The sequence below is a fragment of the Talpa occidentalis genome, unplaced genomic scaffold, assembly GCF_014898055.3.
Source record: "Talpa occidentalis isolate TD23 unplaced genomic scaffold, MPIMG_talOcc4v2.1 talOcc4.7, whole genome shotgun sequence".
Taxonomy (NCBI): Eukaryota; Metazoa; Chordata; class Mammalia; order Eulipotyphla; family Talpidae; genus Talpa; species Talpa occidentalis.
In genome coordinates, this window is record NW_023605083.1 from 94029261 (window position 1) to 94051631 (window position 22371).

Consider the following 22371-nt stretch of genomic DNA (forward strand, 5'->3'; position numbering starts at 1 on the left):
TGTGTGTGTGGGGTGAGGGATGAGAGGATTCTCCAGAGACAAAGTGGGGAGCAGAACAGGCAGATCTACTGAAATACACTGCTGAGGGGAGCAGCGCACGAGACAGGACAGGTCTGCTGCGCCATGTGCGTAGCTCCCTGGCCAGGGATTGAACTCATGGGGCAGTGGCTGGTGATAGCTGATAGTGCTGAGACTTAACCCCTTGTGCCACCAGGGAGGCCCTGTATGTCCAGTTTCTAGAATAAAACAAATGTTCATGTATCCATCACCCAGAATAATAATACCATTTATTTTCTATCTCAACCTTTTAAATTTCTGGGGTTTTTTTCATATGCTATCCCTGGCTAGTAAAGACACCTGTGTTGGAAGAGCATGTCAAATGAAAAAAAAAAAAAAAATATATATATATATATATAATTGAAATCAAAATGTTTGGCGGCTGCTGGAACGTGCCTCTCTTTGTGGGTCCCTCCTCACCTCTGTCTATCTGCTCCTTTCAACCCGGGCTTCTCTTGCTTACTGGTTTGCCTTCGCAAACCACACGGTTCATGACAGCCAGCTCTGGTCCAGCTCTAGCCCCTCTTCACCGTGACCTTGCTGCTTCAGCTCGGATCCCTGGTCAGCCTTCCTTCATTCATATTCTAGAGAGGAGATCTGATTGGTCCAGCCCAGGGACTTGCCAGCTCTTGGCTGTCAGGGTAGAAGATGGGGTACCATAGGTCGTCATTGCCCTTCAGCAATGCACGTGAGGGGGCTGCTGCCTTTAGACACATGGGCAAGTCCTCCAGGACACTTCTGGTAAAGGTACCTCAAACAGGGCCACTGTTCACAGGCATTGCCTGGTAGTGCTTTTATTATTATTATTATTTTAATATTTACATTCTTAATCCATCTAAGATTATTGGTATGGAAGCTATAGAGTAAGAATCCAACTTTTAAAAAATTTCTTTAAGTTCAACAAGTTTCAACAATACTAGTTTTTAGCAGTCTTACCAATACATGGTAAATTTTATAAAATGTGAATCTGTTTCCATATTGGCATATTTACACATAGACACTGTGTAAGCCGCACTGTGCTTTTTAAAAATGACTAAGGCCTTGTGATATATTGTAATGTAGGTAAGGCAAGCTCTTTCTTCTGGCTCTTCTCTCAACTCTTCCTTTATTGGTCCTGAATCTTTCCTATAACTACTTTTCACATTTATTTTTACAGATTAATTTCAGAATCTTTTTGTTGAGCTCCCCAAAAGTGCCATTGCATTTTTAAAAATAAGATTTATTCATGTATATATATTTTAAAGTGTTCAATGAGTTTTGATAAACATATCCAACTGTGTAACCACAACTACAATAAGACATTGATCATTTCCCTCATCCCCCAAAATCCCCTTGTGCCCTAGCAGCCATTTGCCATCTCGATATTATCTAAACTGTGTTGAACATTTGAGAAGAAAATTAGCATATTGACATCATTGAGTCTGCTCATCGAGCAACAAACTGCTTGTTATCCATTAATATCGTGAAATTTTTGTCAAAAATTTTATAATTTTCCTCTGGATCCTGAATCGTTATTACATTTATCCTAATATTCATTGTATGGTTATTGTGAATTTAATAATCTTTCCATCATATTTCCTTTCTGGTTGTTATGACATATAGTACATTTATTGATTTTTATGTTTCTAACTGGACACTGATTTGATACATGAAACACTCAAAAGAGGGTATAATTTTAGGTGTACCAACTGGCAAACTGGTTAAGGCAGAATGATTTAAAAACTAACCTATCTTTGGGCCTCCCCGGTGGCGCAGCGGTTGAGCGCTGGGTTGCAAAGCTGCCCACAGCCTCTACAGCGCCGGTTCAATCCCCTGCTGCCGGGCGGGGGTCCCACATGGCACGCGGACCTCTCCTGCCACCCGCTGCTCCCCTCAGCAGTGTACTTCGTCAGTCTGCCTGTTCTGTTTCCCACTCTGGTTCTGGTGAATTCTCTCACCCTCCCGCACTTCTGCCTGTACCCAGTGCGTGTATAAATAAATAAATTAAAAAAAAAAAAACCAAAAAACTAACCTATCTTTGTTTATTTCCATGTAATGATTGGCTGCTCAGAGGCGTTCTCCAGTGACTGAGTCTATATATCCCTGAGACTTAGCTTCACATAGATATTTTGAAAAAATGCTGAATTAATGAGTGAATCACTCAATGCTCAAGTTCTGGGTTCCTGCCTTTCAGCTGGGCTTTCTGTGTTGATGGGCATAGGTGCCTTTTGTACTTGCTGGGTCAGGGACACAGGAGTCAGGGGACCTGGACCAGCAGGCAATCCATCCAAAGGCTTTCCTGCTTTAGACACTGGATACTTGCCTGTCCTTGCTGAGAATGGAAGCTGGGCCTTGCAGGCTGTCTACTGTAACTAAGCCTCACCAGAGCCTGAGCTCACCAGGAGCTGGGCAGATGTAACCCCAGTTCCACTAATTACATCATCCCTCTCATCAGCCTGATGATCTTAGGGCCAACTGGCGATCACATGGTCCTCAATTTGGCTTCAATTCAATTATTTCAAAACGCCCAAATGGACATACTGCATTTAGTCCTGATAAGGCCTCACAGGCTAACAGTATATTTCGTTCCTTCTTCTGGAACTATATGAACTCAGAGGAGAAACTTGGTATTCTACGCTGAACACAATTCTGACAGGCAATGATATATGTCTTTGATTAAAAATTTTTAAGTGGAGCGTTCAAATAGCTATCAGGAAATGGAATATGTTTACTTGAGAGATTCTTTTAAATTATGTTCAATGGAAGCAAAATTAATTAAATAGCTTCCTGGTCAGGGGAAGATTAATTACCTTAGTTTTCCCTTCCCTATTGGAGAAAAATCGGTAGACTCTGTGGCACAAGGAGGGAAAAAGATCAGGTTGCTTAGAGCAGTGGTTCTCACATGAGCTCTCAAATGGACATAAGCAACACTTGGGGGGCCTTCCTGGTGGCACAAGGGGTTAAGTCGCAGCACTATGAAGCTATCTGCAGCCACTGCAGCATGGTCTGAGTTGGATCCCCTGCTGGCCAGGGAGCTGACCCACATGGCACAGCAGACCTCTCCTGTCTTGCCCGCTGCTCCCCTCAGCAGTGTATTTCAGTCAGTCTGCCTATTCTACTCCCCACTCTGTCTCTGGTGAATCCACTTACTGCCCCCTCCGCTCAGCCCCGCACCTCTGCCTGCACCCCAGTTCTTGTATAAAATATATATATTTTTAAATATATAAAAATAAATATATATATATTTTAAAAACGCAGCACTCGGGGATCCTGTTAACATGCAGGTTCTGATTCAGGAGACCTGCAGTGGCTCCTGAGACTCTGCATCTCTGCCAGTCCTCAGCAACAAATCTGCTGGTCCAGGGAGCACGCTGGGGAGGAGTTCTAGCATTATCTTTGTAACAGACTTGCAGATAAGTCCCCACTGGGCCTTCCTCTCCTATCCAAGGAGAAGGACATGCTGGATGGTCTCTGCCATCTCTGATACTGTGATGGCAAACCACCTCCAGATTGTCAGAGCACATTGCACAGCAGATGCAGAGCCCAGGCCTCTTAGTAAGAACTCTTGCTTCTGGGAGGCTCTCACACATCTACAAACTTCAGGGGGACACTTACCTTGGATGGAAGATGGATAAAGTATCAGCAACTGCAGATCCACCCAAGAATACTTGAGATGGCTTGAGTCTCAGGGCAGAGCCCCTGGCTTATTCCATAAAAAGGGACTCAATCGGGCACCAGTCAGCAGAACAGCCCTGCAGCTTGACTGGCAAGGGGCAGCTGCTGCTCCCTGAAGCTGAGTGACGTGCTTGCTCCTTTACTTTGTTCGGCCCTCAGTGTCCTGGGTCCCAGAAAGCCTCCCAAAGCCCCTGAGCAAATCTCTCCATTGCAAAGCTGTGTCAGATTTAGGTCCCCGTCTTCCAGCTTGGGGGTTACTGGGGCTGCTTATTTCCTGCAACTCTGAGTGGGATGAGAAGCATGGTGTACCTGGCCCAGTCCAGTCCTGCTGGAGTCACATCAGGCCCCAGCCTTATTTTGTGACTCCCCTGTTTGTGCTGAGGCTTGGGGAGACTTTCACCTTCTGTGCAGTCTCCAGTTCTTCTCTTTCCTGGACAATCCGATGTCAGTTACTAGCTTGTCCCAGCTAGAGCGAGTTGCTTGATGCCTTCACCACATCCGTCTTTCCAAGCCGTTCATAGGACACTGCTTGCCTTCCTCCATTTTTTTTATAGATTATATTTAATAAAATGCATAAATATATTTTATGTGTCATCACCCAGATCAAGCTGTACAGTGTTTCCATGAACCCAAATTTCTCCTTGCTCCTGCCCCTTTTCAATGAACCATCCCAACTCCTGCCACCAGTAAGCCTCACAGCCTCGTTTTCTGTCCTCACAGCATGCCCTTTTGTCCCGTTACTCCTGTTTACATAGGAAAAAAAAAAAAAAAAAAAAACAACCAAAAGAAAAAAAAAAACTAAGGCAAGTGTGTTGGCCTTTTTAATCTGGCCCAACCCAAATACTGCCACCTTTAAGCGAGAGGTGGTAGGGAGCCTTCAGGGATTTTTACTCTACACCTGTCTTCCTTGAACTGGGGGCAGTCACAAGGTCCCATGGGTGACGTGGGAAGAGCACCTTCCTACACTGAGCAGTATTGTGACTTCTTAGAAGCAAAAGGCCCAATTACAAACTAACCTTCTATTTGATATTAAGCAAAAACAAAAAAGCCCTTTTTGGATGTGATAATGGGACTGTGTTTGTTTTTATCTGTCTCTTATTGATACACATTCAGGATGGGGTGGGAGCAGGTAGAGGAATAGATGAAACATCAGCAGCCATGTGATGTACATAAAACTGAGCAATATCTGTACTAGTCCTACTAGTGACACTTTTAACATAGTATTGAGTTTATTAACATAACTTGAGTTTGGGAATACAGTCTACATGGATCCTTAATATTCTGGAAAGACATCCACTCCACCCAACAGTGAACAGTAGCTGCCTGTAAGAAGGGCGGGGGAGGTGGTGGGCAGACTTGAGCTTCATTTGTCATGTCTAAATTTTTTTTTAAAGATTTATTTATGCATACAAGAACTGGAGTACAGGTCAGAGGTGTGGGGGGTGAGAGGATTCACCAGAGTGGGGAACAGAATGGGCTGAGGGGAGCAGTGGGCGAGTCGGGAGAGGTCTGCTGCGCCATGTGGGTTAGCTCCCTGGCCAGGGATTGAATTTCTGCTGTAGAGGCTGCGGATAGCTTCGGAGTGCTGAGACTCAACCCCTTACACCACCAGGGAGGCCCTGTGATGTCTAATTTTTTTGAAAGGAATACATCTATGGACTTCTGGTAAAATACAAGACCTTTAAGTGTTGAAGTTGCAAAAGAAATTGTCCAAATATTGTTTCCTGGTAGTGTAACAATCGTAATATTAAAATTTCTTCAATATTTTGGTGTATGATCTGAGGCTATGGTACAATTATGGGGGAATCAATGAACTTCTTTAAAATGCATTTTCTAAAATGATGAGAAAATAGTTACCTCTTAAGAACTAAAAGTGTTAAGGAACACATGGCTAATGAGGTCATTAGTTGCAACTCATTAATAAGAATAACCACTTCATTACAGAGTAATGTAACTCATAACCATGAGTAAAAATGTAACTTAAATGGATGAAAAATGCTTGCATAGATGTTTCTTCTTGAAGCTCTCACACACACAAACCAGATTTAAGTTGTGCAACATGCAGAAAAAGAATTTATTTGGAGAACTATGGGTGATTTGAAAAATTTTTTTTAACCTTTCATTTATAAACATTGAGACACTTAAAAATAGTTCATATAATTTCATATCATTTAGCGAGCTCACATGAGCTTCCCAACTCCATGGACATTTTACTGGTTTTAGTGAATCTTGGCTCTTACACTGACAGTATTAGCTGTCTGATGGACAGCCAGATGCATGAAGAACTTCTGAGCCTACTGCATGTACTGGGTTCTTACAATTTTCAAATAAACAAAAAAGCATTCTTGAAATATTAATTCCTTTAAAGAGTACAGCAAAAATCCCGTAACCCACCCAGGGAGACATCTGCAAGTGCTTCTTTGCTAAAAGACAGCCTAGCTTTTGATTCCCCAGATTCAGTGAAGGTTGCTGTTCTGAGACCAGCAGAGCCACGCTCTCCCTTCCTCACCTTTTATTTTTTTAAACATTTATTTATTTATTTATTTATACAAGCACTGGGTACAGTCAGAAGCGCGGGAGGGTGAGAGAATTCACCAGAGCCAGAGCGGGGAGCAGAGCAGGCAGAAGGCCCGAAGTACACTGCTGAGGGGAGCAGCGGGCGGCAGGAGAGGTCTGCGCGCCATGTGGGACCCTCCTCTGGTGTCCGGGGAGCAGCCGGGGATTGAGCCGGCGCCGCAGAGGCCGCGGGCAGCTTCACAACCCAGCGCTCAACCGCTGCGCCACCGGGGAGGCCCCCTTCCTCACCTTTTAGTTGGAATCACATGGTCATCATGATACCCCACAGCAAATGAAAAAGGGAACTGATAAGAAAGTGGGATCCAGGGCCTCCCCGGTGGCGCAGCGGTTGAGCGCTCGGTTGCGAAGCTGCCCTCAGCCTCTGTGGCGCCGGTTCGATCCCCGGCTGCTCCCCAGCCACCGGAGGAGGGTCCCACATGGCGCGCAGACCTCTCCTGCCGCCCGCTGCTCCCCTCAGCAGTGTGCTTCGGTCCTTCTGCCTGCTCTGCTCCCCTCTCTGGCTCTGGTGAATTCTCTCACCCTCCCGCGCTTCTGACTGTACCCAGTGCATGTATAAACAAAAAAAAAAAAAAAAAAAAAAAAAAAAAAACAAACAAACAAAAAAAACATGCCTCTATTTAAAAAAAAAAAAAAAAAAAAAAAAAAAAAGAAAGTGGGATCCAAACTTAAATCTAGGCTCAAAAGGACAGCACTTTAATCTCTGGGATTTTCTCCTCAAGCATTTAAGAAATTTATTCATCATCTTTGAGACCCCTTCCCAGCTTCTGTTCGCATCCTGCTTATACTAAGCCTTTACATTTACACCGGAATGAAGAGTAAATGAAAGTTTCTTCAAAAGCTGCTTTCCCTTTCTGGATCAACATACAAGCTCTAACTTGCTGCAACAGCTGAGGACAAAGCCTCCATTTTAGCTAGAACAAGCTTAATTCAAAGTGATCCAGTTTTCTAGATTAACACAGACCACCTTTTTAAAGTGTCTGGACTTTTTCTTTGTAACAAGAGTCTAGTCTTTTATTAAGTCCCTCACCTGCTTGACAAGGTTCCTAGGAAGTCATTACAAACCAGCTGCTCCTGTGTTTGCTCACAGGAACTAAATCATCATCATTTATTAAGGAACTTACTGAGAAAGGAGAATGACCATTGTATTAGTGTGCAAGGACTGTTGTAACTAAGTACCATGGACATTTATTTTCTTACAGCTCTGGACATTCAGTCCAATATCAAACTGTTGGCAGAGTTGGCTTCTTCTGGAGGCCTCTCTCTGGGTCTTCAGTTTATCTAATTTCCTCTTCTTAAACAAATGCTAGTCATTTTAGACCATGGCCTACACCAACAGCCTCATTTTAACTTAATTACCGCTTTAAAGGCTTTGTCTCCAAATACAGTCACATCCTGAGGTGCTGGTAGTTAGGACTTCAACATGTGGACTGGGGGAGGGAAGTGCAATCAGTCTCTAACAACTACAGAGGTCATGATTTTTCTTTTCCACATACTTTGACTTATCTACAGAAGATTTAACCTGAGTATTAAAACTAATTTAAAAACCAAAAGATAGGCCTGCATTATGTGTACTGTAAAACACAGCTGCAAAGAGAATCTGCTATCTGACTAGGCATTATCTTGTTGCATTAGCATTTACTGATGTGTTGAGAACTTTGCCTTAGGCAGCAGCTTCAAGAAAGAGAAAAAGATGACAGTAAAGATGGCACCCAAGTAAGTTAAATTCAGAAACAAAAGTCAAGATTCATTTCCCACATCACTTTCCCAAATGGCTGTGTGCACAGGACTTTGTGAACTAATACATCACAGTTGGGTTGTTTTCACCCAGCTCACACCTTGCTTCTCCATCCAAGCTTCTCAGGGCATGGTGCCCAGCACCCGAGGCACTTGGGAAGTCTGTTCTGAATGCAGCTCTCCAAGCCCTAACCTAGACTCAGAAAAATCCACCCAGGCCTGAGAACCTATTTTATTTTTATTTCACACAATGCAATCCAGCATAGGCAGGAAATTACTCCATCACAGTCATGATCAGTACCCTCTTCTTTCCATTTGGTACATCACTGAATACCTGGCACATTCTTTAGTTAAAAATCACACAAAAGATCCCTAGAGAAAATGATCTAATTGTTCCCCCAAAACAATAGATTTCTTCTTTATTGGGTAAATCAGTGCCTGCTGACAGGGGAACACAACTCAAACCTGAGTAAGTCATTACCATGGTAGACAGCACTTCTGCTTTCAAGTATAAAAATTGATATTTGAATGGCAAAGTGCCTAATTTGACTGCAATCAGCCACCAAAAAGTCAAAATGCAAAGCAAGAATACATGGAAATTACTCTTCATAGAAATTCAGCCCACGCCAGTGTGAGCAAGCGTCCAAGACACCAGAGAGGCAGCAGTGCTGATCAGAGGGGCCGTTCATGTGGGGATGTGCATGGCCTGGCCTCTCCCCCAGTGTCCTTCCTTCAGGCCGTCTCTGTGGGCTCCACATCAATTTGGTCCTCCAGTCTCATGGCGGCTATTTGGTTGTAATCTTTATAGTTCCAAGACTATCTTAGCTGATCCCAAGGTCAATGTGCCCCATTCTAAATATAGATGTTCCAGTGGTATGAAAGTAGTCTGCACATACATATATGTTGGCTCCTATGGGAGACAAAGCTTCCTTCCTCTTTAGCAAGAGAACACTGCAGCATCAACACTGCTTGGCTAGCTCTTTTTCCTGTGTTCCCTCATGTGTGCAGCAATCGAACCAGCTATTTCTGCATTTCTCTTGTTTTGGCCAAAATAATCCAGAAACTCACCATCTGGTCCAATCAAGTACATTATTATTGTATGATCCACCTGCAGGGAAAAAGGGGGGGAGGGGAGATGACAAAAAGATTACTAAAATTAGCTGCTAATTTTACAGAACAAATGCTACAAGATGAAAGAACTTCACATGAATGGTTTAATAACCTCTGCAGCATCTATTATTTTTGGAATGACCTGAATCTATTATAGTAAACTCAGTCATAAATGATCTAAAATCGCATGGGTTCCTGAAATTCACACCAACTACTGCTTGAAACACTAGCTAGAACTTTTAATTCTTTCGGTTTAATCGCTAACATACACATCAACATAGCAATGAGAAAGAATGTGCTTGTGAGAAAGGGCTGCTACACCCCACATGAACATTGCAGACTAGCAATGTTTCTTAAAAGAGCTTCCAATTATGAGTAAAATATTCTTTCTGATCCCTTAACCATATTGTAAAGTGTTATCACAGGGAATTAAAAGTTTTGGTGAGAAATTATTTAATAAATTTTTGGGTGTATTTTTCTGTTTTAGGAAGAACCGTTTTTCATTCATTATTACCTAAATGTTGCTCACTATTTTTAGGAAAAGAAATCAGAAAATGAATTACAAATCTTTAACTTATAAATTCTAACATAATATTTAGTCCTGACATTAGTGACTCAAATGGAAGCGTGAAAATAAGTATTTTTATCCCATAAGAAATTTTTATATCCTGCACTGAACAATTCCCATCTGAAGCAAGTCATCCGGAAGCTCTTTAGGAGCCATAAATGCTACATCTCCAATGAGTCATCTTAAATCCATTATCCATTTACCTGACAAAGTTCTTAAAATGTTCCTAGTTCTAACTTTAGATCAGTCAACAATTTTTAGTTATATGCTTCCACAAACCCCAATCTAAATGAACAAAAGGCTTGGCACTTGAGTCCTAGAAATTTATAGCAGATCTGATTACTCTTTGGCAAGACAAAAAGAAAGACAGGAATGTGATCACACATACCAAACTGGAGACACCCCACAAATATACTCAAACGCACATTACATGTTTGTGAGGTTATTTTTCAAATGCAGTTATAAAGAGCAAATGGAAAGATCCATTTGCCTTCTCACACGGGGAAAGAATGTGCAGAGAGCTAGAACAGCTGGTGATTTCATGTGTCTCAGAACAATTTAGTGTAGGAGTAGGACAGGAAATCCATGTTTCTCCATACATTTGAGATTTAAGTCAGAATTAGGTCTCCAGTCTGCTCTTCAAGTCTTTTTTTTTTTTTTTTAAAATAGAGGCATGTTTTATTTTTTTGTTTGTCTTGTTTATACAAGCACTGGGTACAGTCAGAAGCGCGGGAGGGTGAGAGAATTCACCAGAGCCAGAGCGGGGAGCAGAGCAGGCAGAAGGCCCGAAGTACACTGCTGAGGGGAGCAGCGGGCGGCAGGAGAGGTCTGCGCGCCATGTGGGAACCTCCCCCTGTGGCCGGGGAGCAGCCGGGGATTGAACCAGCGCTGCAGAGGCCACAGGCGGCTTTGCAACCCAGCGCTCAACCGCTGCGCCACGGGGGAGGCCCTGCTCTTCAAGTCTTACTCAAGTAGCTTATACTCCACTTCCTCCCTGTTTTTTCTTCTTTTCTATTATATCCCTTAAAAAAAGAATTTTGGTATGGTGGATTTATTTTATGGCATATTCTTAATATAAATTACTTTCTAGTATATAATGAAAATATTGTTCTATCTTTATCTGTCAAACCTGTCAGTGGTCAAGTCTCATATGCAAACTGCCAACTATTTCTAATATACAGTACTTTAAAGTTCCAGTAGTTGCTAATATAGAAGAGGCCAAACATTTATTGACTTTCCTTCATGTGTCATCTTAACCCAGGAGACAGATATCGAGTATTCTACAAATAATAAAACAGGCCTGAGATGGTAAATCATATAATTACTAATAGTCAGACCAAAGCTGGGAAGAGAGATCTGTTAATTTCCTATCTTTTCATATCACCATGTTGCCACAATCCTGACTGGAACTCTACTGGAGGGGAGCAACTAAGTTTGTTCCTAATGTATAAGTTTTGTATGTACATATACACTACTTTTTGAAAAAGTAACATATAAACATAAAACAAACAAAATACAGAATAAACTTATGCACTGAAAGTGTTCCCTTCCTCCTTCCAGATTCTGAGAATCCCTCAGTTCGCCTCCTCAGAGGGAGCCACTAGTTTCTTCTGTATTCTTCCAGAGAAAATCTCTGCATTTATTTGTGTGTGGGGGGTATGTATATGTACACATGCATCTACTTCTTCTTTAACAATATACTGGACACTGTTCTCTTATCAGTATATATATAGCAGCCTGCTAAAAATTGATTGCTTGGACTTCAGTCTTTTTTCTTTACAAACAATATTGTAGGAAGAATTTCAAGAATTAGAATCTGTAACCTAAAAAGTATTCCACTTCACATGTTGATAGGTACTGACAAACTGCCCTCAGTTGAGGGTGTATCAGTTTAATTCCTATCAACAATGCACGAAAGTACCTTATGTTACAACTCACTCCAACAGTGCATTTCCCGTTTTCCCAAATTATTATCTATTTTGACAATACATTTCAAATTTTTACCTTTGTGATCTAAAAGGTGAAAAATGGCATATTATATAATTTACATCTCTCACTATAAATAAACTGGGAATTTTTTTAGGTTTGAAAGCCATTTACTTGTATTCTTTTTCAAAAGTATTTTCTAATTAATATTTATGTAACAATGTAATAGTGTATATACATATGCATATGTATATTTTTAAGTATATACATAAAAATACAATGATGTGCACATTTAGCTTTCAAAGGAAACAACTCACATGTCTGGCACACCCACTTCACACATACTGTATCAGTCTGAAAATTGCTCCAGTATTTAAAGTCAAAAAACTTATCTTTAATTGTTGTTGCCTGAGATTAAGAAACCTCACTCCATTACATCTCAACCTTTGAGGTACTTCCTCATTCTTTGCAGGTCCTTAAATTTTAATAGAAGTTTCCCATACCATCTTGTGAATGAAAATCTGTGACCTCAAGGGACAGAAGTCATACTAATGAAAAAACCTAAAAAGCTGGAGAGTGTCTCCCCCTATTGGTTAATTTAGCTCATGTATACCAAAGAACTCACACCAAAAGGTCAAATTTTTATGGCAGCAAGATCAGTATTTCTCAAAATAGGGTACAGGATGTATTCCAGGGGTCTAAAAGGTCTTCATAGGACTAAAATATTTGCATTTTAATTTTTGAGGTTAAAAAAAGAAGTGTCCATATTCTGAATTTTCCATATGACTCTTTTATAACTGAGGACAAATCTCAGTGACCAAACCTGTTTGATGTTTATGATCTTGCTGGTACATAACTATACACTACTAGGTATAGGCAGACAAGAGGAAAATAATTCATTCTTGCTAAGTCAAGACCAACCAGTCAAGATAGACTACACATCAAAGGTTTCAAAGTACTTTAAAGATTGATTTATTTTTATTTATTTATGCATACAAGAACTGGAGTGGAGGCCAGAGGTGTGGGGGGGTGAGAGGATTCACCAGAGATAGAGTGGGGAGCAGAACAGGCAGATCTACTGAAATATACTGCTGAGGGAGTGTTGCGCCATATGTAGGTAAGCTACTTGGTGGGGATCTAACTCAGGCTGTAGCAGCAAGAGATTTAACACCTCAAAGTACTTTAAATTAAAACAAACAAACAAACAAAAAAACAGAGTGGCAGCTGACAGTATAGTTGGGCATCTAGTGGCAGATGACCCAAACCACACTCCCGTGGTGAGAACACTGCTTTAACTTACACAAAGTATCTCTTATCGTATCAGCTGAATTTTTAATTGAGTTTTACAGGTTGTTTGACTTTATTCGTAAAATCTTTCTGACTTTCGAGTTGTGAGCTATAAACACAAGACGAAGAAATGATACATGGTTTACCATGGTATATAAGTCAGACTAATTAACTCACCAGCTCCTGCTAAATCATACTTAAGCTCAAAACCAATTAACTCTCTTCTAAGAAAGAATACCAAGACCTCCTCTCTCAGGCAGGCACTCCTCTGTTCTCTCATTTTCTCATGTTGCTGATGCAACAAGAGGAGGAAACCAGAATAAGGTCTACTTTCCTTAAATTTAAGGCTTACAGCAAAATGCTTGTTTTCTTTTTTAAATCTTTTTCTCTCATAAATTCAAGTTTCTCCTAAGTCTATGAGGCATCGGAGTTGGAAATAAGATTACTGTGCGGGTTTAAGGCAAAGGGGCTCAGAAATCTATTTTTAATTTATATCACAGACCAGATGGGCACACAACGTGCTCCAAGTTCAAAGGTGATGGAGACCACAGTGGGCCATAAACAAAGCACTGCAGTGAGATGTCCCTTTTGCACATGGCTCTTGGGAACTGACCATGGTAGCTGGAAATACTTAGATTCTGGCTATCTTTTTGTAAAAGTGGCTTTGTAGCTGCAAAGACTCATGACTAATCACTCTGTCCAAACTAAAGTACAGTATGGTCAACCAACATCATAGAAAAAACAAAATGTGACAATAAAGGGGAAAAAGTAAAATAGTACTGAACTAATGTCAACTCAATGTGGACATTGGAAAAATGTCCACATTGAGAAGAAAACTGGGTGGGTAGGGGTGATGCTATGCCCGTCATTGGTGCTTCATGTGAAATCGCTGATAAGAAAAGAAACACAGAAACTAGGGCATTAGCCTAGGACTGTTTGGGCAGTGTTGATGGATATAGAAACAGCTCTTTAATGTAAAAGCTGAAGAAAAACTTAACAGAATTCTTAAAAAAAAAAAAAAATCAAAACACCTAATTGTGCAAAGCATATAGTACTGATAAAGTAAACCTTAGAAAAGTCTACTTTCTTCTAACTTTCATCCTTTCTCTTGCTTTTACAATTCCTATTCAATCCTAAAATGTAGTCCCCTGTGACATACCACTATTTCTCAAAAGAAGCTTATTTTACACCTCTTCATTAGGCACACAAAGAGAAACGATACAATATTTTAAAAATAAAATGGGCTTTGCCCCAAAATGATAGCTCCTTTTATTTTCAACATGTTATCCAATGTCATATTTTATTTAATCTTAGATACCACTGATTTTATGTGTCACTAGAAGAGAAAAACAGGAAATTAACTTATGAAAAGAGTGAATATATGTTAAATAAGCACCTGTTACAAACACCTATTTCTGCTGTCCTTTGAAATATTTCCAATTTGCAACAAAGTCAGAATTTCTGGCATCTCTAAAGCCAGTAATCAAAGTTACATGAAAGTCTGGGAGCTGCCCCGAAGGTTGAGACCTGAGCATTTACTTACTATATAGTCCTCATCTTCATCCTTGGGGCCAGGGCTATAATATACTCTGTATGCTCTGGCCACTCGATCAATCTCTTCTTTTGTGCCAGTCAAGCCAACAAGTTTGGGAGAAAATTCTAAACAAATGAATTTGAGAATGACAGTGAAAAATGAGAAGCAAAACAATCAACCCCAATTCAAAAAACAGTACCATCTGTAAAGCAGTCCTGTGAGTCCCTAAACATTTTTTCATGATGAAGGAAAAGAGATTCACATAGAACAAATGAAAATCCCTCTTTGTAACCAAAACAGACTACAAACAGCAAACCTGGGCCATACAACAAACCTTGAGAAATTTAAAAGATTAGAAATCAAATAATGTCTGCTCTCAGACTACAATGGAGTCAAACTAAAAATCAGTAACAAAAAGATCTGGAAAATCCTGAAATATGTGAAGAAACACACTTCCACACATTACAAGTCAGAGAAGAAATCTCAAAAGAAATTTTAAAACATTTTGAACATAAATAAATGACTTATTAAAATTTGTGATGCAGAAAATGCAGAGCTTAGAGGAAAATTTATAGCTTTGAATGCTATATATATTAGGAAAGAAGATCTAAAATCAATATCTAAGTTCCTATCATAAGAAACTAAAAAAGGAGCAAATTAAATTCAAAGTTAGCAGAAGAACTAAATCAGAGCAGAAACCAATGAAACTGAAAACAGGAAATAGAGAAAAATCAATGAAATAAACATTTTGGTTCTTTTTACTATATAATACAAATTCTTCTATGACAACCCAGTGATGATTTATATTCTAATTATTTAAGCCACAATTTAAAATGTGATTTGTTTTCACATACTTAAGAGATATTGCTGATGTTTAAAAATATTGCCATACATTAAATATTACACTCTTTCATTGTATCATAAGAAAAAAGAAGTTTGTTTCACAATTAGTTCACACTTGGTCTTAGTTCATTAGTCATTAGTCATTACTTTTGGTCATTAGTTTTGGAGGTCATTAGTTCATTACTTTCCAGTAAATAATCTCATTGCTTGTATTTACTATTAAGGTTTGGAATTTATGTAAGCAAGCTGGTGGAAGTCACTCAAAACATCTAGATTCATCAGACTACTAAGACAAGAATACAACTTTTAACATCATTATCTTCTTCTGAAGGTAAAGAAAGTCTATATTCATTCCTTCAACTAATAATTCATTTGAAATTGACAAATATTTCAGGTATGGAAAAGGCAAGATGGCTTGTCTTTCTTTTCCACTAAGTAAACAAGAAGGTAAATAAAACCTGAATTTGTTGTACATCCAAACCTTTTCTTTGTCAAAATTTCAACAAATTCCTAAATATCAACATAAATGTTTTTAAATCTCCTTAAAAGATGAAAACAATTACATCAATCACTTTGTCTGTGTTGTTGAAGAAAATTCCAGAGGATGACGGTATTTCAGTTAGGTATAGCAACTCAGATGTCCACTCATTTGGGGGTATTTATGGTCTAGTGAATATGTGATTATAAATAACTGCCAGTGCAAAACACACTTAAAAGGAGGTGACTTATCTCCCAATGAGTTATAACTACCTTTTATTGCCTTAGGAAGGAATTAATCTATTGTCCAAATTTCTGACAAACTGCAATGTAGATACAAATTCTACTTATATATAATAAAAACTCTAATAAAACTTCAAGGAGAATGCATAAGTCTTTGTAATCTTGGGTTAGGCAAAGATACCTTACATATGAAAATGAAAGCATTATCTCTAAAAGAATTAATAAACTTCATCAAAATTGTTCTTCAAAAGACATGGAATGACAAGCCACAGACTAGGAGAAAGTATCTGCAAACTGTACACCTGATAAAAGACTTGTTACCAGGAATATAAACAAATAAAAATAAAACAAACAGCCCCATAAAAAATGGGCAAAGGATGTAAAGAGATATTTCACCAAAGACAGAAATGGCAGATAAGAAAATAAAAAGATGCTTAACCTTAAGTTGTTAGGGAAATGCATATCAAAACCACAAAGAGAAATCACTAAATTTAATTTAAGTAGTTAAAATGTAAGGGTTAACCATATTAAGTATGATGAGGATATGAAGAATCCAAAATACTCTAGTCCAAATGTAAAAATCTACAACCACTTTGGAAAACAGTCTGTCAGTTTCTTAAAAAGTTAAACAGACTTTTCCATATGATCCAATCACTCCACTCCTACCTACTTACTCAGGAGAAATGAAAGTATGTGTCCATATAAAGACTTGTATGAATGCTCTTAGCAGCTTTATTTGTAATAGCCACAACCTCAGTGTTTTGGAAATAATTCGAATGCCCATCAATGGAATACTATTCAGCAATAAAAATGAATGAACTACTGAATCATGTCACAATATGAACCTCAAACTACTCATGCTGAAAGAAGACATTCAAAAAAATATACATTGTTAAGGAATTTCAGTTTTGGAGGCTATGCATTACGTTTTGTTATAAAATGAAAATATAAAACTATCAGTCTTTCTGACCAGTAGCTTAAATCAATCTCACCATAATTAAACTTCAAATTCCTGATTTTTAAACACCAGTGTTTCAGACACTAACATAGAGTCAACAAAGCTCACCTGACCAGATTTTTATTTTCATCACATTTTTAGGGCGAAGAAACTTGAACCCAAAAAAATTAAGCAACTTGCACACTTATAAGAAAGTAAGTATTCACCCTTAATTCTATCAAAGTTTACAGTATCTTAGGATAGCTTTTAGCCTGCATATTGAGACATTTGAACTGAAATTATTTAATACTTATAAATGTGTCTCTATAATAAATGTTCTGGATTTATGAAATACATGCTGAGTTCAAAATGTGCTTCCATTAACTTTTATCTTAATCCCTCACTGTACATACTCCCATGATATGCGTTTACCTTAATTTTACAAAGGAGAGAATGAGGCAGAGTTGGAATTGGAAGCGATGTATCCTTACTCTCAATTCAAGGCTCTATTAACTTTGTTGATATCAATTATTCCTCTGTGACAAAAAGAAAAAGTGCACTGCACCAGGAATTGAGAAACCTGTTTCTTATTTATTTACTAGCCACAGTCACAACTCTGAGCCCTACTTTTTGCTTGACTTTTTTGTTTTCTTGTTTCATAGGGTATTATAAGGTTCAAATAAGATGACCTTCCAAAGACTCTAAGAGCTAAACAGATACAGGGATTAATCAAACACACCTTTCACATAATTTGCGATGGCTTCTTTTGTGTCTCTCTCTGGGTCAATAGTGATGAAAAGTGGGGTTAAATTTGGCAGCGTTGGAATACTATCTGAAAGAAAGTTTAAGTTAGTCAGTATTCACACTTTAAGGGACAAGACAAAGAAAACTAGCCATTACAACTGTCAGACTGCTATAGAAAAGGTGTTCAGGAAACATACAGGGACATCTAACATTGATGTGAGATGATGGGGAAGGGGAAGTGACAGCTTCTGGGAGGAGCAGATCCATGTATCTGTGGAGGAATCAAGTCACCTAACCTATCAAATACCTGCTCCAGATCATACGTATCATTGCCTGGATCATATCATGTGGAGGTTTTGCCTCGTAGTCCAATCTAATATATACAGAAATTGTTATTGCCCTCTTCTCGTCCACTCTAATCCATGGGCAAGGTAAACTATTCACTCTCATTGCTACTAACAAATGCCACACATTGACTAGATTATGTGTATCATAAACTAGAAAAGACATTTCCTAGTCTAACTATCAAAGTCACAGCAGTGTGAGGGATGGAAGGGTCAAAATGTTAAGGGAGACCAGACCATACTAATGTCTTTTAAGCAATCTAATATTTATTATCAAAATAAGCTTCCTTTGGTGAATATGGTCAGAGAATCAAAGGAACAAAACAGTCTAACAGTAATATAAGAATGTGAAAGTATAGTGACATTAAGTAAACAAACTTTTTCTAATTAGCTTTCTTACCTATTTCATCCACCACTTGAATCATTTTTTCCAGTTCTTCTGGACAGACATCAGGACAATGAGTAAAACCAAAGTAAATCAATACCCATTGACCCAGGTAGTCTTTATCCGTTTTGGGCTCTCCAACATGAGTTGTGAGGGAAAATGGGCCCCCAAGTAAAGGCTTTCCAATGCTTCGCTGCCGTTGCTTCTCTAGCTCTTAGAGATACAAACACGCACCCAAAAAAAAAAAAAAAAAAAAAAAAAAAAAAAAAAAAAAAAGTCAATCTAACCACAAGTACTCAAATGCCTGATACATGCCAATATATCACGAATAACTGATCTGTCAATGCTATGTGAATGACTGAAGGGGTGGGGTACAAAATGTAGAACAGTCTCAGCCTTTAAGAAGTGTAAAAATCCATGGAAGAAAAACAGCACAAAACAACAAAACAAAATTGAATTAAATGCTATGCTGTGTAGGTAAGGACTGTAAGAAAAAAGTGGTAAAAATATTTCCTCCTGTTTCACAATTTGATGTTAAGCCATCAGGTATGGCCGGGATGGGACTGGGAGAGGGCACAGCAGAGCAGATGCTTTGAGCCAAGTGGGTGGGGGAGAGAAGGGAGGTTTTGGGAGTCAGTCAGCTGAAAAGGCAGCTGTATGGGGAGGAAAAGCAATGACAGTAACTTAGTAACACACGGGGGCTTGATCAAATAAGTAGAGACATTCTAGATAAGAGTTATACATAGAAAAGGAGCTAAAACAATGGAAAGAGAAAACTAAATGAATCCTGCGATACTGGAAAGAAACTGGAGATAGCAGTATAAACTTATGGTTTCAATATATATAGATACAGAAATAATATAAATACATACATCTATTTCCTAACTCTGTCCATTGAAAGGACCCAGGAACACTGAGCTCCTAGCCTAACTTCTAAATATTGTCCTGGGCTTCCATGATGGCCTAGGGGTGAAGTTTCAGCACTACCACTGCAAAGGCCCACCATGATGGCCTGAGTTTGATCCCCTGCCAGGGAGCTACCCCACATATGGCGCAACAGACCTCTCCTGTCTCACCTGCTGCTCCCCTCAGCAGTGTATTTCAGTAGGTCTGCCTATTCTGCTCCCCACTCTGTCTCTGGTGAATCCTCTCACCCCCTGTACCTCTGGCCTGTTCTATGAGTAAATAAACAAATCTTTAAAAATAAATAAATATCACCCCCCACTACAAGGAAATAGGGCTTTTTAGAGAAATGGTAATATCAGGGTTGGGGCAGAAATAGCAGATGAGCTTGGAACATTTTGTGCGATAATTAACTCAAAGAATACTAGAGACATATTCAGTGGAAACAAGCCTTTTCAATGGGCTCCCCCTGACCAACCTGGAATACTTTGAGTATACAAATAAAGATACTGTATAACAACTCATCAACTATACAGGAAATCACAAGTCTATCTCAATATAAAATTGAGTTTGATAGGGAACAGAGTGTTTCTGTGCATAAGTTGTACAGAATATTTACATGTGTAAATATACATCACAAAATACATATTACATTTTCAGCGCAGAAGCCTGAGAGACACGATCTTAATCAAATGATCAAACTGAACATAATCAGTAATGGGACCAACTGAAATCATGTGGCATCTATATGTGCTATGAGAACACAGTACCATATAGGGACTATTGCTGCCAAAAATGGACAACCTGAATCTTAATATGAGGCAAACTTAAACTAAGGGACATTCTACAAAATACTTGCCTGTAATCTTCAGAATTGTCTAGGTCATAAAGTTACATAAAGACTGAGATGCTATTACAAACTGAACACAGACAACTCGGCAGGAGGTGTGGTTCTGAACTGGATCTTTCTGCTATAAAGGGCATCAAATTGCAGACCCCTTGCCTGGGGTCTGAAGAATGAATGGTAGTAGCATATCATTGTTAATTTTCTGATCTTGATTAATTGTGGTTATAGTGGAGAAAGTTCTTTGTAAGAAATATACAATAAAGTATTTGGAGATGATGAAGCATATTATCAAATGCTTTAGAAACATTTTTAATATTGTTTCATAATTTTTATAAAACAAATGCTATTACAAGTGAACTTCTAAACTAAGTCAAAAGAGGCTTGCATATTCCAGAGCTATTTCTACCACTGCTTTCCTAGCTTCTCAGTTTTCTTTGCGAAACTCAAAGAACATAACTGCTTATCAGAATATATATGAATACTACTTGTTATATAATAAAAATGTCTATATATCAATATGGATCTTCTTATAGTGCTAAAGTTCTAAAGCCTATGAACTCTCATGCCTAGATTTAAAGATAGACAAAATTTATCTTTTGTATAATGGCATCAAAAGAGAATCAGGTCATGTATTTCTTATTAACATTGTTAGACAGTAGGATCTGGGATGGGATCCCGGAATAGATAAAAAACATGGACACAAAAACAGGTGCAATTAAAAGAAAGTTGGTAGTTTAGTTAATAGTATTGTACCTATTTTAATTTCTGATTTTTGATAAATGAACCATGATTGTATAAAATGTGAATGTTAGGGAGAACTAAGTGAAAGTTAATGGGAATTCTCTATGTTATCTGTTATTTTTACAGCTCTTTGGTAAATCTAAAACTGTTTCAAAATTTAAAACTGAAAGGTTCTAGTCTTCAGCCAGAAAGAATTTTATTCAAAGCTGACCAAGATGACATCTACTTACTCTCTGTCTTTTCTTTCTTGAAGTACTTCATCCCAGCCAACAAAGCTCCACCAACAGCAAATGTGAATGCTAAAGACTTCCAGGAAACAGGCTACTGGGGCAGAGATTTCAAAAAGAAAAATACTGGTAAGGCCCAAACATTTAAACATGCTAAATTATTAGTAGCCTTTAATACATATAACCATGGGCAGGCCACGCTCTAAACGTGCAGAATGTTTAATGTTATGAGGTAACCTCAATGTAATTTGAATGGATGCAGTTAAATCTCTGTTCCTAACACAGACAACACAAAGGCATTTTCAAGACAAAGTCCCTTAGGTCATTTTCCTTTCATGTGAAAAACGACCCAAAGGCCAAGTGCCATGACTGTTTCTACCCTGACTCCAACTGGTGATAAAAACACGTTCATTTCCTGCTTGTGCTGATACAGCATATAAGTAAGACCGATTCAATTCAAGCGCTAAAGCCAACGCTGACTTGGACAAGTAACAAAGGCGGCAGAAGAGACATCTAAAAGGGTCGTTTCGTGAAAACTGCATCAAGTTATTTCTGTGTAGTCTTTTTCAAATTCCAAGCAGATAAGTCGATAAGAAGTCGACCACCGGGGGTGTCAAGTGACCGAAATCTAAGAATGCTGACTCCTCAGCCTTAAGATAAACTTAAGGTTGAGGCCTCCAAGAAAACATAGTTTTCAGGCAAGAGCAAAAGCGAGCTAAAATCCAAGCCCGAGAAGCAAACCTCGCGGAGAGAGGGCGGCTTCCAGGCACTGTCTTGGAGGCCGGGCCTTCCGGCAAGACGAGGGGCCCAGGGCTGAGGCTGTGACCGAGGACAACCTCAGGCTAAGTCGCGTGGCTTCTGAAGTTATGCCCGACTGGCGTGGGCAGGGCCCGGGGCTGTCTGACCGCCGCAGCGAGCACACCAAGGACTCACCCCCGGCTTCGAGGGGCGTGTCGGGTCTCTGCGGTCCTTCGGGTCCGAGCCGGACGGCCCCGGCGGTGGCGGCAACGCCGCGCTGAACAGCCGCCTCCCCCGGCAGCAGCAGCCAGCGGGCGCCGAGGGCCGCCACCCCTCCGCTGGCCGCGCGCAGAGCTGGCCCCGCCAGACCCTCGCAGCTCCTCCCGCGGGGACCCCAGGCAGGAGACGCCAAAGCAGAACGCCCGGAGGCCGCATGACCTGTGCGAGCCCCAGCACCCGGCCCGCCATGAGCTACGGACCGCGCCTCCTTGGGCC

General features: G+C 39.6%; 1 protein-coding gene across 1 annotated transcript; it reads right to left on the reverse strand.

Annotated features, from left to right (window-relative positions):
* Window positions 1-6940: 6940 nt before the first annotated feature.
* Window positions 6941-22344, reverse strand: LOC119231511 (protein SCO1 homolog, mitochondrial). The gene is made up of 6 exons (XM_037493238.2): window positions 22072-22344; window positions 21142-21232; window positions 18436-18633; window positions 17687-17779; window positions 14457-14572; window positions 6941-9130 (listed from the first exon to the last, which is right to left on the reverse strand). Exons 1-6 carry the CDS (start codon window positions 22342-22344, stop codon window positions 8996-8998), a joined length of 906 nt encoding a protein of 301 aa, XP_037349135.1. The 3' UTR covers window positions 6941-8995.
* Between the last annotated feature and the right edge of the window lie 27 nt (window positions 22345-22371).

Excerpts from the sequence above, each read along its gene's own strand:
- LOC119231511 (XM_037493238.2), bottom strand. The coding sequence starts at position 22,344 with ATGGCGGGCCGGGTGCTGGGGCTCGCACAGGTCATGCGGCCTCCGGGC. Across the intron at positions 18,634-21,141 it reads CAAGAAAGAAAAGACAGAGA|AGCTAGAGAAGCAACGGCAG; the intron begins GTAAGTAGATGT and ends TGTATCTCTAAG. Across the intron at positions 9,131-14,456 it reads ATGAAGATGAGGACTATATA|GTGGATCATACAATAATAAT; the intron begins GTAAGTAAATGC and ends TTTTCCCTGCAG.